General features: G+C 38.8%; 1 protein-coding gene across 2 annotated transcripts in view; it reads left to right on the top strand.

Annotated features, from left to right (window-relative positions):
* DLG5 (discs large MAGUK scaffold protein 5) overlaps positions 1–17,763 on the top strand; it is a 109,884-nt gene that overhangs the window by 67,493 nt on the left and 24,628 nt on the right. For both annotated transcript variants that reach the window (XM_068139906.1, XM_068139905.1), the window contains exons 7-14: positions 3,578–3,890; positions 10,068–10,298; positions 11,349–11,533; positions 12,128–12,253; positions 12,483–12,615; positions 15,602–15,729; positions 16,399–16,574; positions 17,033–17,136. In XM_068139906.1, the coding sequence (XP_067996007.1) occupies positions 3,578–3,890; positions 10,068–10,298; positions 11,349–11,533; positions 12,128–12,253; positions 12,483–12,615; positions 15,602–15,729; positions 16,399–16,574; positions 17,033–17,136 (1,396 nt within the window). The remainder of the gene's footprint in view (positions 1–3,577; positions 3,891–10,067; positions 10,299–11,348; positions 11,534–12,127; positions 12,254–12,482; positions 12,616–15,601; positions 15,730–16,398; positions 16,575–17,032; positions 17,137–17,763) is intronic.

The following is a 17,763-nucleotide window of genomic DNA, read 5'->3' as shown; positions in this document are numbered from 1 at the left end:
CTGGAGGATGATGACATGGGCGGGAGCTCTGCAGAAAAGGACTTGTGGGTGCTGGTGGATGAGCAGCTGTACGTAAGCCAACAATGTGTGCTTGCAGCCCAGAAGGCCAATCACATCCTTGACTGCATCGAAAGAAGTGTGGTCAGCAGATTGAGAGAGGTGATTGCCACTTTACTCTGGTCTGGAAAGACCACCCTGGAGTACTATGTCCAGCTCAGGAGCCCTCAACACAGGAGGGACATGGACCTGATGGAGTTGGTCGAGAGGGGCCCCACAAAGATAATTAGGGGGCTGGAACATGTCTGCTATGAGGACAGGCTGAGGGAGTTGGGATTTGTTCAGCATGCAGAAAAGAAGGCTCTGGGGAGACCTAATAGTGGCATTCCAGTATCTGAAAGGGGGCCTACAAGAAGGCTGGAGAGAGACTGTTTACAAAGGCCTGTGGTGACAGGACAAGGGTGGATGTTAGGAAGAAATTCTTTATCATGAGGGTGGTAGAACATTGGAACAGGTTGCCCAAGGAGATTGTTGAGGCCCTGTCCTTGGAGATATTTACGGTTAAGCTCAGCAAGGCTGTGAGCAACCTGATCCAGTGGAGGATGTCCCTGCTCACTACAGGTGGGTTAGAATAGATGATCTAGGAGGTCTCTTCCAAGCCAAACCATACTATGATTCTATGATCTTCCTTTCTCTGTGGTAAAATCACAAATACTTCATAACACCACCTTTGAAACTTTTTTTCTCTAGTGTATGTTGTCTTGGTGTGATAAATAGGTGTTTCCAGTTAAGATTATTTATTTTACTAAATTTTTTTGGGGGGGGAAAGATAGTTTATTTTGAGAAAAGGATTTCCTAACTGGGGTTTTGGAATTATCTAAGGAATTTTAACCATTGTTTAGGTCATGTGAAAAGGGGATATTCTGCATTTCAAACTATGTATATTCCTAGTTGTAGACATAGGAGTCAAATACACACAAAGTTTTGTTAAACCTTATACTTAGTGTTCCAGACTAAGTCCTCAGTGTGTGGTGAGCTTGTCAACATATATATCTTCATATAAATATAAAACCCCAAGTCAATTAGAGGATATAATTTCTGAAAGGTGTTTAATAAATGAAGATATTCTCAAACATAAGTTTTTATAATAACATAAGAATTGTAGACTGTGTGCAACTCCTGAGACAGTGCTTCAGGCTGGCAGCAAAGTTCACTGGAGGCAGATGTCTGGGAAGCATTGGGAGTTCCAAAACAGAAGGGCACAGGCGCCATGTCACACCACATTTAAGCTCTCTCCACTCCTTAACTAAACCTAGACAGTTGAGCATATGTATATTAACCATATATGTTAATATACCTAGGGACTCCAAAGGGCATCCACAAGTGTGTTGATTTTGTATTCAGTGACATAAGTTTGAGATAGTACACAACTTCCACAGAAGTGTTGGGTTTTCCACCACCCCCCCCCCCCCCCCCCCCATTCATACAGTTTTAGCATTTGAAAAAGGGCGAGATTGAGCATAGAGAATTTACACGTGAATAGCATGTATGTAGCATTAATAGCAAGTACTTAGTTGTGATATATCTTAATCAATTTACAGGAAAATATGGGTAGTAATAGAATAAATTACGTAATTTAAATTGCTCTGGATTCCTGAAAGTGAGGGAAAGCCTCATGTATACCACAAGAAACACTGCAACCATGATGATGCATTTAGGAGCTTTCGATTTGTATATGGCTTTGTCATTTAGCTCTCCTTGAGAGGTCGTGTGTGGTTTGATACTGACAAGAGGTTAGTGTTAAGAATTTAATGGAAGATACTCATATTCCTGTGAACCAGTGATTAAACTAAATTAATATAATTTCAGGAATGTTTGCATTTTAATCACTTTGCTTTCTTCTGGGCTTGCTCATATTTATAGGAACATCTTTTTGTATTGTATTCATACCCCTTCTTCATAACCAAACCCATGTTTCTCTGGGTGACTACTGAAAAAGCTTTAAGACTTACTTCAGATGTGTATACCTCTCAGAATGTAAGACTTAACAAACTTGTAGTTTGAGGATGAATAGGTTATAAATTATGGGACTAATTTTTAAAACTAGTATCCCCTCTCCCCTGTATCTTCCTAATGTTGCTTTTGATTAGACCTCCAAATACTCTGCAGATGTCCCACATGTTCTCATGTGGTGATGGGTTTTGGCATAATCTCTTAAATTTCTGATACCTCCTTGTACTTCTCCTGTAGTGTATTCTTTGTGTCTTCATGCTTATAACTCTGCAAAGGAAAAAAAAAAAAATCCAGATGCTAGTATCCCAGATCTTCTGTACTGCCAGCCTAATGGTCTCTTACACTGGAGATTTTCCTGAATGGAAGCAAGTAGGGCGATGGTTTTGAAATTGCTGGCAGATGCCTCAGTGAAGTAGTGGAAATACTCTGAATACACTGAAGCTTTCAAGAATATCTTTGAAATTGGGGTGACAGCACTATAATTTGCTGGATTAAACAAATTTTATTTTTAAAGTTTGAGTGGAGAGTATGTTAGAGAACAATATCTACTGGGCTTTGTCTGCACCTGGAATTTGGGTAACTCCGCAAGTCCCATGAAGTTAAGTACAGTGTTTACATGAGTGGCGTTTACTTGTGCATTTTAGGGAAAACATGTAAGGAAATCAGTGTCCATTATGTTCTGTTCATTGGAGAATTTGCTTTTCAAACCTTATTCTGAACTTGTGTGTGGAATTATGTTCACAAATTTAAGAATGCTTTGTCAGTATAAATATTGAAGTTACTACTTATAAATGAATGTCAACTTTTATGTTCACAAATTTAAGAATGCTTTGTCAGTATAAATATTGAAGTTACTACTTATAAATGAATGTCAACTTTTAATGATTTTTTTTTAGATTGGTTGTAGTGATAAAATGCATATTTTAAATCTGTTAGCTGTTGAAAGTAATTTTTAAAAATGTTTAGATGTTTTGCTTTTTAGTTTTGCTGGGTGACCTACCAATGAAAACAAACAGTAATGTTTGAATTACCTGAGTTTTAGTTCTATTGCCTGCATTTTTACTGTAAACTTGTTTGTTTGGGGTTTTTTTGTCCTCTAACCTACCTGTTACCAATATTGTGGCATGTTTGAGGATGTGGAAATTGTTCTGCTTTTTCCAGTTTCTGTATTAGCGTCCCTTCTTCCAGTATGTTTGAGACTCTGTGCTAGGAGAAAGAATTAACTTGTAAAATAAGCAGAGCTCATCTCATAAGGTAAACTTGTGGTATTAAATAATGCAAACATCCTGTATTTCTTTTAGAGCAATTTGTTAGAAATTTACTTTTAATTCTAAACTATTTCTAACAATGTTTATGTTTCAATTCCTTGGAAAGGTTCTCTGAAGTGAAACGTCCTAGTGTTTTGAAGTGTCACTAGTATTTTGCAGCACTTAAAGTACATTGTCTAAGAAGTCCTCTGCAATTGTATTTAACCGGTGGATACATTTGGTTATCCAGCCTGATCCTTGATGTAAGAAAAAGGAAAACTAGGAGCAGGTTTCTTATTGGTGTTTCTGCTTGCTTTCAGATTTGAATCGGTACAGCAGGAACTAAGCAATGCCACAACACAAAACAAAGAGTTGCAGAGAGAGATGGAGCGATTGCAGTCAGAGGTGACAAGGTTCAAAACAATGCAGCTGAAAGCAACAAAGGATGCAGAAAAATACAAGGAAGAAAGGGATTCAGTTTTCAATGAATACCGCCTCATAATGAGTGAGAGAGATCAAGTAATCAAAGAAGTAGATAAGCTTCAAACAGAGCTGGAGCTTGCAGAGTCCAAACTGAAGAACACCTCTTCTGAGAAGCGAGTGGCTAGTGAAGAGATGGAAGCTTTAAGACAGGTACTAACCTCCTGCTACAGTAGTGAAATGAAATAAGTACACACTGTTGATTCAACAATCACAAATGTGTGATTGATTAATGGAAAATAGGAATGCACTGCAAAGAGGAATTTGTGCTGGTGTTTTCCTATAGCAATCCTTTCTCCTATCAATTTATTAAATTTCTATGTTTGACTTGTCCTTGTTGGTGACTCTTGTCCTTGTTGGTGACTCTTGTCCTTGTTGGTGACTCTTGTCCTTGTTGGTGACTTCAACCTCCCAGATATCTGCTGGGAACTTAATTCAGCAGGGAGGAGGCAGTCCAGAAGATTCCTGGAGCGAATGGAGGACTGCTTCCTGACACAGCTGTTAAGCGAGCCTACCAGGGGACAGGCTCTGCTTGACCTGCTGTTCTGCAATAGGGAAGGGCTGGTGGGAGATGTGATCGTGGGAGGCTGCCTAGGGTGCAGTGACCACGAGATAGTGAAGTTTTCATTATGCAGGGAGATTGGGAGGAGCACCAACAGAACCTCCACCTTGGACTTCCGAAGGGCGAACTTCAGCCTATTTAAAAAACTTGTCTGCAAAGTCCCCTGGGTACCAGCCCTCATGAACCAAGGGGTTCAGGAGGGTTGGACCTACTTCAAACAGGAGCTCTTGAAGGCACAGGAATTGGCGGTTCCCATGTGCCGGAAGACAAGCCGGCGGGGAAGGCGACCAGCCTGGATGAGCAAGCAGCTCCTGGAGGATTTAAGGGGGAAGAGGAGGCTGTATCACCTTTGGAAGGAGGGGAAGGCTTCTCGAGGTATGTTCAAGGAAGCTGTTAGATTATGTAGGAATAAAATTAGGGAGGCTAAGGCCCAGCTGGAACTGAAGCTGGCCACCTCAGTCAAAGATAATAAAAAGCATTTTTATAAATATATTAACAATAAGAAGAAGGGCAGGAAGAACCTGAACTCCCTAGTGGACCTGGAGGGGAACACAGTTACTGAGGATGAGGATAAAGCTGAGGTCCTGAACACCTTCTTTACCTCAATGTTTAACAGCAAGGCAGGAGTTCAGGACGAGTGGTCTCCGGAGCTGGGCGTTGGGGTCGGGGAGCAGAGTAATACCCTGGAAATCCATGAGGAGTTAGTTCGGGACCTGCTGAGCCACTTGGATATCCACAAGTCCATGGGACCAGATGGGATCCATCCTAGGGTGCTGAGAGAGCTGGCAGATGTGCTAGCTAGGCCACTCTCCATCATTTTCCTCCAGTCCTGGCTCACTGGTGAGGTCCCAGATGACTGGAAACTGGCCAACGTGGTCCCCATCCACAAGAAGGGTCGGATGGAGGAACCTGGAAACTACAGGCCGGTCAGCCTGACCTCAGTGCCAGGGAAAGTGATGGAGCAGATTATCCTGGCAGCAATAACTGCGCACCTGAAGGATGGCCAAGGGCTCAGGTCCAGCCAACATGGATTCAGGAAGGGCAGATCCTGCCTCTCCAACCTGATCTCTTTCTATGATCAGGTGACCCGCCTGGTGGATGTGGGGAGGCCTGTGGATGTGGTCTACCTAGACTTCAGCAAGGCCTTTGACACCGTCCCCCACAGCAAACTGCTGACTAAGCTGTCAGCCTGTGGATTGGACCACTACACTCTGTGCTGGGTTAGGAACTGGCTGGAGGGCCGGGCCCAGAGAGTGGTCGTGAACGGTGCCGCATCCAGCTGGAGGCCAGTCACCAGTGGTGTCCCCCAGGGATCAGTGCTGGGCCCTGTCCTCTTCAACATATTCGTTGATGATCTGGATGAAGGGGTAGAGTCAGTCATCAGCAAGTTTGCAGATGACACAAAGTTAGGGGCAGATGTTAGTCAATTAGAGGGTAGAAAGGCTCTGCAGAGGGACCTCGACCGACTGGAAAGATGGGCAGAGTCCAATGGGATGGCTTTCAACAAGTCCAAGTGCCGAGTGCTGCACTTTGGCTATGGCAATCCCATGCAGAGGTATAGGCTGGGGTCGGAGTGGCTGGAGAGCTCCCAGACAGAGAGGGACCTGGGTGTGCTGATCGACAGCCACCTGAATATGAGCCAGCAGTGTGCTCAGGTGGCCAGGAGGGCCAATAGCATTCTGGCCTGCATTAGGAATAGTGTGGCCAGCAGGAGCAGGGAGGTCATAGTGCCCCTGTACTCTGCTCTGGTTAGGCCGCACCTTGAGTACTGTGTCCAGTTCTGGGCTCCTCAGTTTAAGAAGGACATTGAGACACTTGAGCGTGTCCAGAGAAGGGCAACAAGGCTGGTGAGAGGCCTTGAACACAAGCCCTATGAGGAGAGGCTGAGGGAGCTGGGATTGTTTAGCCTGGAGAAGAGGAGGCTCAGGGGTGACCTTATTGCCCTCTACAACTACCTGAAGGGTGGTTGTAGCCAGGAGGGAGTTGGCCTCTTCTCCCAGGCAACCAGCACCAGAACAAGGGGACACAGTCTCAAGCTGCGCCAGGGGAGGTTCAGACTCGAGGTGAGGAGGAAGTTCTTCACCGAGCGAGTCATTCGGCATTGGAATGGGTTGCCCAGGGAGGTGGTTGAGTCATCGACCCTGGAGGCGTTCAAGGGGAGATTGGACGTGGCACTTGGTGCCATGGTCTAGTCATGGGGTCTGCGGTGTCAGGTTGGACTCGATGATCCTCGAGGTCCTTTCCAACCTAAGTGATACTGTGATACTGTGAGTAGAGTACCTGTCAGTTGAAATTTGCTGTTCAGTAGACTTAATTCTCTTCTGCTCATAATAAGTCCTTCCTTCACTGTGTTACCTTCTATGCCTCTGTAACAGTATAGCTCTAAAAATTGATTCTTTTTTAACTTCTGACCTCTACAGGAACCATGGGATACTATCTGCTCTGACTTAAGACGGTACATGATAAAGTAGTCTCAAATACTTAAGCAAAGCCTATGCTGACATGCATGTTCTTACTCATTTGCCCTTCTTCTGCCTTTAAGTTAAAGAGGATATTTTGAGCATTTTTCACTACAGCTCAGGCATGCTTGAAAGTGAACTTTGTAGTTATTAGCAATATGTTCTTGAAATGCTTATATCACAACCATGTTATAATGATGCTATTAATATTTCCAAAACACAATTTGCTGCTCTGTTTCATTTTGGCTGATATGCATTCACCTGAGCCTTTGGTTTACAGATACTTAATTTAGCATGAAATAGATGCAAGCAAACCTATTCCATTGCCTATAAATTTCATTTTACTTTTTTCATGGCATTACATCTGAACAAAATGCCCTTTAGTAAAAAATGTGGGGGAAAAAGGTGTGAAACTTCCTTTGAGTAACACCATTGTTAAGGGATGTAATGTGGATTGTGACATATGGCATCAGAGCTTTTAAAAATAACTAACTTCTCTTTCTAATAATTCCCAGTTTTCAACCTGGTGTAACTGACAGCTGAGTAATTTAGCCAATTTAGTGAGGTTTAAATATGTTTTTCATACCTGTTCTTTTTTTTGTCAAAGCCATTAAGCCATAGAAATGTCTGTTGATTTCAGTAGAACTGAGGTTGTTAATGAGGAATAATGATGGAAATAGGCACAATTGGTCATTCTTCTCCAAGTTGATATATCTGTCATTGTGTCACTGCATAACTGCCAAAAAGCTTTAAGGGACAAGAAATTATTTCAAATACATGGATGTTACCTTCTATTTGGAGGACATGAAGGGGTGCTTGAAAAAGAACCAGAAGCAGCCTAGTACTGATGAGCGAGTTGATGGCAGGGCATAAACTTGCATTTTTTTTTCTTTGCTCTCAGAAGTGGCCCATCAGAAAGCAGGAACAACTGCTTCTCTAATGTACTAAAAGGTATAAAATAGAAGTACTGCAAGTGTTCTTTTTGTTCATGTTTTTTCTGTCCTGTAGCTAAGACTCTTGTGCCTTTGCAGAGGTATGTTCCTGTGTCATACAGTAGATGCTGAAAGGATTTTCTAGTCTGGCAAGGCAAATGTTTGAAAGGTTTGAAAAAAATTACTGGTCAAGTGATACATTCACTTGAAGTAGTATCCAGAAAGATGTCCCTGTGTATGTAGTATTAATCCTGTCGGTTGGTCTGGTGCTTGCCAAAATGTAATTTAATGGTCTTTGCTTTCCTTATGAGGAACAGCAGCTTTAAGTGCCAAAATAGATACAGTACCCATTAACTGATTGAAACAATGCTCCGTCTGTTCATATAAGTTTAAATGTAGTTGCTTCCCTGAAGCTTGTGTTTGCTGGTGCTGATGTGCCCAAAGAAATGCAAAAGCAACTGAAATGAAGATGATGATGTTTTCTATGCATTGTATTGTGATCAGTTACTGATGAGGTCAGTGACTAGTTAGATATTTAAGCTTTATAGGTTATAGATGCCCAAATACAATGGGTTAATTTACATTATAAATGTACTAATAGTCTGGCATTCATAGATGATAGAAGAAATCTCAGGATTTTGACATAGGGATAGTTTGGGATTAAGTTCTCATGAGTCTGGCCACTCAAGGCTATGGACTAGATTTTCTAGATTTCCTCCTCTACTTTCTCCAGTCATGTTTTTGTTTGGCATAAACTGTTGCTCAGGCAAATAATTTAGAATGTCATGTTTCATCTCAGTGGTACTCAGCTTTCTCCTCTGTTTAACAGAATTGTTGTGTTTTATTCTGAATTTTATCCTTATTGTGTTATATTTAGATTTGGAAACTTCCTTCAGACATGAGAAATCTTGACAAATTCAGAATCATTCTTCAAACCAAACCGTTCTAATGTTTCCAAACAGAAGCTGTTGTAGTCAGCTCCAAATGGCACATTGCCCTATGCTGTCATGTTGTAATTTTGTGCAAATGTCACAGGAAAGGCAGAGGTGAAATTTTACTGCTGACCACTGGAGGCAATGGCTGTTCTTATTCAGATAGTTTATATCGAGCATGCTGGAATAAAGTGTGGCAATATGTGTTTTTTCCAATCACCTTGTAGTAGTGTAAGTTCTTGTTTGATGAAGGACTTTTCTTCTGCTTTGATTTTTGATGACTTTCAGCTGCATGCAGGAAAAGATTTAATATTTTTGTGTAAGTTTTATCCACATTTGAATGCACATTTTATACATATTGTCGTTAAACTGTGCAAAACATTACTTGCAGTACTAAAGCTTTTCTGCATCACTAGATGGGTCAGGGATTTCTCTCTTCAAAGGTGCTGAAGAACAGATGCACTTGCTGAGAAGCTTAGAAGTGTTCTAGTAATTTACGTTCTCGAATCTGTTTAAAGTTCAGAGAGTCATCGAAGCCAGTGCTTGTCTGTTACTCTACAGCAATTTCTAATTTAAAAAAAAAAATGTAATGCTGTTACAAAGCTGATTTAACAGCCTGACCTGCCTCAATTAGAAGCTGTATCTCAAAAACAATTATGTTAGTATGGTAACATGCCATTGTCATCCATGCTTGAAATACTCAAGCTAGTTCCTTTCCAACTGTAGAGGAAAATAGGAGTCATTTTTATGGCATGATGTCTTTCTGTCCTTAAGTATTTGGACATTTTCTTAATTTACTTTTATTATGAAGTAGTTGAATTATTGCAGTTGAATGTACTGTTGTTCTACTTGATGGCATACTGTGGTTTTAACTTTGAACATTCTGTAATCTGCATGTTGGTATCTTACTGACATGACTTTAACATCCCTTTAGAGCTATAAGATGTGGCTGGGTTGTCTAAATTATTTCAGTACTCTAAAATGGATGCAGTTGCTTAAAAAATACTTGTAATGTATTCTTATCCTTTGCTGTATTTAAAGCCTTTTTGTTAAGAGAAACCCAACCCAAACCAAAAAACCAATGACAAAACCAACCAACCAAAGAAAAAGCCAACATGTGAAACAAAACACCAAGTCTGACTGGTTAGTAATCATGGTTCATTTAGGTTTCTCAGATCTGTGAGTGCTCTCAGATTCTTGCTTACCTTTGGCATAGCATTGTGCTAATATGACCGTGATGGTGTGATATCTTTAATACCACATTTAATATTCTTTTGCTGGTACTTACTTGTATGTAATGCAAGCACAGTCCTGTTCTGCTCTGGTTTTTCACAACAATGCTCATAAACTCTCGAGGCTTTTTAGGCATCGGTGTGTATCCAGCTGGGAAGTTTAACTATTTCCTTCTGTACTTAACTTACTGCAAACAATGTATCTTGTTTTAGGAGCTAAACTCTGCTCTAGTGGAAAGAGATAGAGCAATTTGTGAAAGGAATGAGTTGCTGGAAAAATACTGTCATGAAGTGAAGGACAAAGCTGAGGCCCAGAAGGAACTTGACCAAGCTTGCAAGGATATAGAGACAGTGAAGGAAGAAAGAGATGTTGCCAGGAAAGAGAGAACAGAAGCTATCATCCAGAGAGACCATCTACTAAGGGAATATTATCAAGCCCGGCAGGTATTGCAAGTCTTCACCGTATCATTCTCTTTCTTAGCTTCAAAAGGTCATTAATTTCCAAGAATTAGTTGAAGGTCTGGACATATTAGATGTCTTCTCACTGTTCTTCACGTCACTCTAATATATATATATATATATATATACACACAGGCTCTTAGAGATACAATGATGGAGATTCTTGTTTGAAAGAAATACCACCATGCTTCATATTAAGTTTCCGTTTGTAGAAAAAAGGGCAAATAAAATATTGTGATTGAACAGGTGGCTGGGCTGTTTATTACCTTTTGATACACTTGTTGCCTTCTATAATGGGTGTTTATGCTGGTGGCCAGCTCAGGATGTTAGCTCTTTCTAGTACTTTACAAAGGAAGTTAATTGAAGTGTAATTGTACAATTTCTAATGTGTACATCTTCATATTTGTACTGAGATATTCAGATAATTTATGCCTCTCTGTGGATAGTAGCATTCTTAAAATTTTGCAGGCTTCCTGATGCTTTTGTCTTGTGTGCAATTCTAGGTATCAATCCACAGTTAACTGTAAATGGTTAAATATAATGTAGTATGAGAATGCCTAGTATCACAACTTCCTTTACTCTGCTGTGGAGTTCAGGGACCTATGTGAATAACACCTGTGATGTGAATGTGCATGTCTGGTTGTACCAGGGTAAATAACAAATGAAATGCAGGAGATCTGTATTGTAACTATGTATAACAGTATATCTGATTGATTTCTAAACATCCCTGCTTTTTTTTCCTGTCTGCTAAAGAGAACAACACAGAAGCTTGGAATGTTATTTTTTAGTGAGGATTCTTGTTCATGTAGATTTTACTTGCACAAATTTGTGTGCCACTGAATGAAATGTATTAACAGCAGTTTTTAGTTCTTTTTTTTTTTCTTTTTCTGAAGTTACTGTTAAGATAAAAGAACATTTTCCAGGAAAACACAAGAATTAAATATTACATCTGGCAACTTGTGTAGTAAAAGCTGTTTATGCCTGCTTACCTACAAAATGTGCCTAAAATACTTAACTATGTTTCTTGTTTCCTAGATACAAGATTCTGCTACCTTAGACATAGAAAGAGCAAACAAAGAAATTGAAATGCTTCGGAAACAATATGAGGCAATGTCACAAGAACTAAAGGAAGCTGTTCAGGAAGCAGAAGTAGCCAAGTGTAGGAGAGATTGGGCTTTCCAGGAGCGAGATAAGATTGTTGCAGAAAGAGAAAGTATACGGTAAATGAATGCTGTGTGGTACATGAATGGTCTTTTTAACACCTTGTGTGTAGTGGATGTAATTCTCACACTTGTTGAATTTTCCTAGCATGTCATCTGCATTAGCTATCACAGAGTGATACTAGGGTTTTGGGGTTTGTGGGTTTGTTTGCTTGCTTTTGATGGGGTTTGGGTTTTTGTTTTGTTTTGTTTTTTTCTGAGGTTTGAAGACACCTCGAAAGATACATTACATCACGTGTCTTGAGTAAATACCGTAGAGCCCAACAGCACTGCATTGTAGGACCAACAAATTACACATTCTTTTAGGCATGACATACCTAATTCTGCCCTAGCTGTCGTACTGCAAATTTAAACTTTTGCTAGTTTAAATATAAATAGAAACAACGTTTTAAAAGGGACAAAGGAAGTTTCCATTGTCTTCATCTAGTATATATGATTTTTTTTTTAATATTTCTTTTCCCTTCCTTGTACGTTTTTAGAGATCTTCTGAACCTGCCTTTAAATTTTACACTACCTATGTAAAGGGTTACAACTAGTTTGTTACTTTAGGTAAGTTTTTAAGTAACTAAATTGAATCTTGTTTGCTTTTTGAAGGACTTTGTGTGACAATTTAAGGAGGGAAAGAGATCGGGCTGTGAGTGACTTGGCTGAAGCTCTTCGCAATCTGGATGATATGAGAAAGCAGAAAAATGATGCCGTTCGTGAACTGAAGGAACTGAAGTAAGAGAAATAAACTGTTTGAATGTTTGTGATGAAAACTCTGGTTTGTTAGCTGTGTTTGCAAGTGAACCATATGTTATAGCTGTGGGTAGCAGGTATCCATGATATTGCATGTGGAAACATTGCCTATGTTTTTAGTTATTGTGGCAGTTATTGTATCTCACAACAATAACATGAATCAGTTTATTTAAAAGGGTTGTCTCTGTCTGTAAACATTTTCTTTGTCTAGAGAGAAGATGGAGAATCAGTTGGAAAAGGAAGCCAGGTTCCGTCAATTGATGGCCCATAGTTCCCATGACTCAGCCATAGACACAGATTCTCTGGAATGGGAAACAGAAGTGGTTGAATTTGAAAAAGACAGAGTAAGTCAAAACCATAAACTGCATTGTCTCATTTATTGGACAGCAGTGAAGTCAATTATAACATTTTGGTACTAGGTGTAACTAAAAATAACTCTGATCCATAGTTTTTGATTGTTGTTGTGCAAGGAACCACACACACATGCAGCATGTGCAGTAACATCTATGTGACAGTAGTTGGCAATCCAAGCTGTTAAACACAAGCTCTGTTTTTCCTCAGTTGTATAATAAATAATAAGAGTTTCTCCATTTGATTGTGCAGTGTACCCAGGTTCATGTGCTATTAGAAAGTTGAACATTTAGTGTTCTTAAAGTTAGCAATTCATTTAAAAAACGGCAGTGCTAAAAGCTGAAACTTAAGATTTGAGGACATTGTTGACATCAAAGATCCCAGTCCTTTGTTCTTACAGGCCAAGTCACTTATGATCTGTGCATAACATGTTTAAGATTTTACAAGAAGTTGTGGCTCCTACTTCTGCTTGGATTTAGTGATTTGAAATTTTGAAATGTTGTATTTATTCATGAACAACATATATTTTAGAGCCACATTGCCAGTCACCTTAAAAATCTGGGATTAAAGGAGATGCTAATCCCATTTGCTTATCTTCCAGAGGATACATTTTGGTGTATCAAAGTTCTCATCTTTAGCCTTCCAGATAACCTCTGCATCCTTTCACGATCCTCCATTTTAATTTTATTTTACTTCATTGTAATCTAGAATGTCAATTTCCTTTGTGTGGAAGTCATCTGTGCTGTTCTGTTTGATGTTTCTAACTGACACATCACAATGTCTGCTAATAGGTTTTTTTTTGTTTGTTTATGTTGGTGTTTTTAATCACATAGAACACACAGGTGGTCTTCCAGATAGTTTCATTTATAATAGCTTCTGTATATACTAGAATTTCTTTTTTTATTCCCGAATGACAAAGTTTGTGATTTGATGCTGTCAAATTAAATCCCTTTTATTTTATTGCAATATTTAGGGTAATCTTTTTTATGCTCTTCTAATCTCTGTGTGTTCTGGCAGTGCATCCCAGTAAGATCACCAAGACATGAATTTTTTGAAACTAAAAATATTTAGTAATATTATATGATGAAATATATACATTGAAAAGACTGTATGAAGTGAATACTAATGCTGATTGATGAGGAACCACCATCTGTAAAATCTTTCTGGTATAACAGTTCTGCTTTCACCATGCTTTCTCTTCTCTTTTGATTAACTCTTCCATCATCAGATTTTATGCTTTGCCATCTTCTCTATTTTAACTGCTAAGTAATAATTCCATTGTCTCTAAAATTCGTTAGCATGTGTAGCATATCTATGGTAAACAACATTTGCAGCTTAATGAATTTCCCATTTATGTACAGGTATTTAGTTATTCTTTACTTAAAAGATTGCTCTGAATGTTTGCATTACTGACATAAATACGTAGACTTCATAATTTTAATATACATTTCTCTTTCCTAAACATGGGGATTACACTTGCTGCTATCAAATTGTAGTAATAGTTCTGTGCCAAATTTGATTAGATATCCTTGCTGACCTACCAGCATTTGAATTTCAGGATAGAAATTATAGTTGAATGCATATAAATTCTTTTATTTTTGTTTCAGCTTCACTTGTCTACTTAAGCTTTTGTTCTACGTAATCACTCAGCTAGACGCTGAGGGGAAATAATAATTTTTCAGTTCTTAGGCTGTACAATGGTACTGTGATCTCTACTCAGTGTTTACTTTATGACAGCCCCATGCTCTTCCTTCCAAACACTTTCTTCTTTACTTAGAACACTTGAAAGAATCACAATTTCTGTATATATTTGGCAGATTCAGCTCAATTTAATTTCTGGTAAACATTCATATTTTTTGCATGGTTTATCTTCAGCTTTTATAGGCATTTTTTGCATTCCCTGAAGACTTCATGCTCCTCTGATTTTAAGAGGATTAGGCATCGAACCATGTGTAGAACCATGCTGTGCATATCTAATTTATCTCTTTTTAGTTTTTGCATGCTAGATTTTAAATTTCAGGTATCTCCCTTCAGAATACTGAGATGAGTGATTTCAAGTAGAGTTCTCTAATTTTTATGTGTACTATTTAACACTGAAAAAAGCACTAAGGAATGAGTTTGTGATCAGCTAGTGCCAGTTTATTTTATTTAATGTCTTTTTGTGTGTCGCTTTGGGAGTTTTGTCACTGGAGGTTTTTTTGGTTGTGGTTTGAGGGTGGGGGGCTTTCAGCATTTGGGCTTTTGGAAGTGTTTTGTTTGGTTTTCTATGTTTGTTTACTTTTGGGTCATTTGGGGGGGGGTGGTGTTTTGGTTTTATTGTTATTATTTTTGACAGTGACCTTGTCATTTACCAAAGCAAATACTAAATTAGAATTTCCCTGTTTGTGTCAATGACTGATTTGTTAAATATGTCTATTACTTTTCAAGTTGTGGATGACGTATTTTGGGCCAGGGTTTGTAGAATACCACCTCTAATCTGTGTTTAGAAATGAACACTCACAATGTTAGAACTGTTTACTTCTGGTCACTAGCCCTGTCAAAGCAGATGTCTTTTTGAGTTCATCACTAAGACTCAGTGCTGTGTCCTTACTTTGACAGTTGTTGCTTTTTCCCAATGCCTGTTTTTGGGAAACATGTCCTTGTTCATTCATTGCACATCAAGCCTCTTATCTTAAAATACTTCATGTCTGAATGTGCTTTCTTACATGCTCTTCTGCTTTCCTGTTCTTTTGTGGTGAAGTTCACCTTCTTCAGTATTTCAGCTTTAATCTGAGAGAGAAGGGTTGTTCCAATACCAGAGGATACCTTAATAACTAATAGACTTGGGAACTTATATACTGAAGTACAAAAGTACAAAACTTGACTAGAACAGGTACACTGCGAATGTCAGTGCATAGTGCAAACATGTACTAATGCCTCTTGCTAACAGAAGTGGCACAATGTTTGCCAGTGGAGTCACTTGTTAATAATATTTATTAGGATGATATGGACTTAAAAGCACTTGGCTTTGATGTGGCAGAAGGTGTGAATGAGCCGTACCTCCCTGGAGACTGTGGGATCTTCGTCACCAAAGTAGACAAAGGAAGTATTGCTGATGGTCGATTAAGGTAGGGTCTGACTTTGGAATATACTTGTCTTTTGTTGATCATAATAAACTAAATATGGCCATATTATAAATATTTTCCCCATTTTTAAATAGTTATTTTATATGATTGGCCTTGTGTGTATTTTTAATGTTGGTTGGGAAATTGCACTGAGGTCAGTGCCTAAAAGCATTATAGAAATTGTACACTGACTCATCCCTTAAAACTCAACGGAATTTGAAATGTTCTTCTGTTTCTCTGTCCCATCTGCTCCCATTTCTTATCTCCATAAACTTTGATCTATTAATTTAAGTTTTGGGAAAAGCATGAGGGTGAGCTACTGGGGGAGGACAAAAATGAAGGGAGAGTAGAGCAAGGGATAACTTGAAACCTGCTTGTGTTCTTTGTGCCAATAGTTTTTTAATAACTGTCCTCTGTCTAAAGAGTTGCTTTTAAATAAGGAGTAGCTATCAGTGATGTGAAGATACATTTATTGCCCACTAAGTGCAAACTAGAAGTCCTAGGTTTTGTTTATCTGCTATTTAATGCTTTTGCAGGAACTGAGAACTCCAGATCATTAGTGACTAGTGTATGGAGATCAGCTCTGTTGCATCCCTCTTTATGAGTATTATTCATATGCTGCATCCAGCAAAGTATGCTTGTAACACCTGCTTATTTCTCTTACTCTACTAGAGTGAATGATTGGTTGCTGAAGATAAATGATGTGGATCTTACAAATAAGGATAAAAAGCAAGTTATAAAAGCTGTTGTAAATGGAGGAGGTGTTATTAACATGGTGGTTCGAAGAAGGAAATCATTAGGTGGGCGAGTGATAACACCTCTTCACATCAATGTTTCTGGACATAAAGGTAATGGCCATGAAGGACATATGTAAAAATGGTATGTGATTTAGCATAAAGGTACATCATTTGAGCCTCTGTCTAAATTCCACTTAAATGGTTATTTCCTCCTAAATAGGGATTTTCATTAATTGCTTTCAGCAAACTAAGAATGATAAAATTATTTGGTAGTTTTATGTTTTATTGTGTAAGTACAGGTTTTCTAATTTTTTGAATGACTGGAAGTCTAAGCAAGACTGTTAAACCCTTCAGTCACCCTACCTTTGTATGACAATAGTAAATTTTGAGATACACAAGATCCCTGTTCTTCACCACTGTGTTCTTATTTCTTCAAAAAGATTTTCAGAAATTGAAATTCAATTTGTGTGGTAGTTCCATTTCTTTCTTGTGCAAGCAGGTCAGACATGCAGTTTGAGCAAGGTATTTGAATGTAGGGGTAAATGAATTTTTTTGTGTGTCTATTTCAGATAGCGGGCTCAGTCTAGAAAACGGAGTGTTTGTTGCTGCTGTTGTGCCTGGAAGCCCAGCTGCCAAAGAGGGTTCTCTTACTGTGGGAGACAGAATAATTGCTGTAAGTCTTAAGAAGGTGTTCTCTGGAGGTTTTGGTTGGTTGGTTTCTTTTGTCGTTGTGTTGTTTTGTCGTTCAGTTTGTTTTGGTTTTTTAAATTTAAAATATTATCATTGCTGCTACTCTTTAAGATCCCAAACTTTCCAATCATTTTTTTATTTCCTTTGTTTTATACTATTCTTTAAATATTCAGTCAATACTTACTGGAAAATACTGTGTTTGTATTCTGTGATTAATATAATGTACAGGTTATTTTCTATGCTGACATACTCTTCACACCTGTGTTACATGTACTGGTACTTGTGATTTTTATAGTGAACAGGAAAGGTCATTTCTGAAAATACATCCCTTGGTTGGATGAAAGGTTTTTTTTAAATTATGATATCACAGGTGGCATATTTCTCAGGGGGGAAGTTTTTTCTTGTGTGCATTTGCAGTCTTACTAACCTGTCTGATTTATGAACTCCTGTGAAATGGCTGGTGGTTACTGTAGATACATAAATGCGTAGTGGAGCAAGCGTTACGCTCTGTCTGTAGGAGGAATAGCAAAATTCTAGTTAGAAGGCATGTTTTTTTGGTGGAGATTGGAAGATGCTGGGATAAGGTCAACCAGATTTAAGTCATGTGTAT

Source organism: Melanerpes formicivorus, unplaced genomic scaffold, assembly GCF_026170545.1.
Source record: "Melanerpes formicivorus ecotype bairdi unplaced genomic scaffold, bMelFor1.0.p_v2 SCAF_6, whole genome shotgun sequence".
NCBI classification, from domain to species: domain Eukaryota; kingdom Metazoa; phylum Chordata; class Aves; order Piciformes; family Picidae; genus Melanerpes; species Melanerpes formicivorus.
Note: the sequence above shows the minus strand (reverse complement) of the source record. Positions and strands in the feature narration are given on the sequence as shown.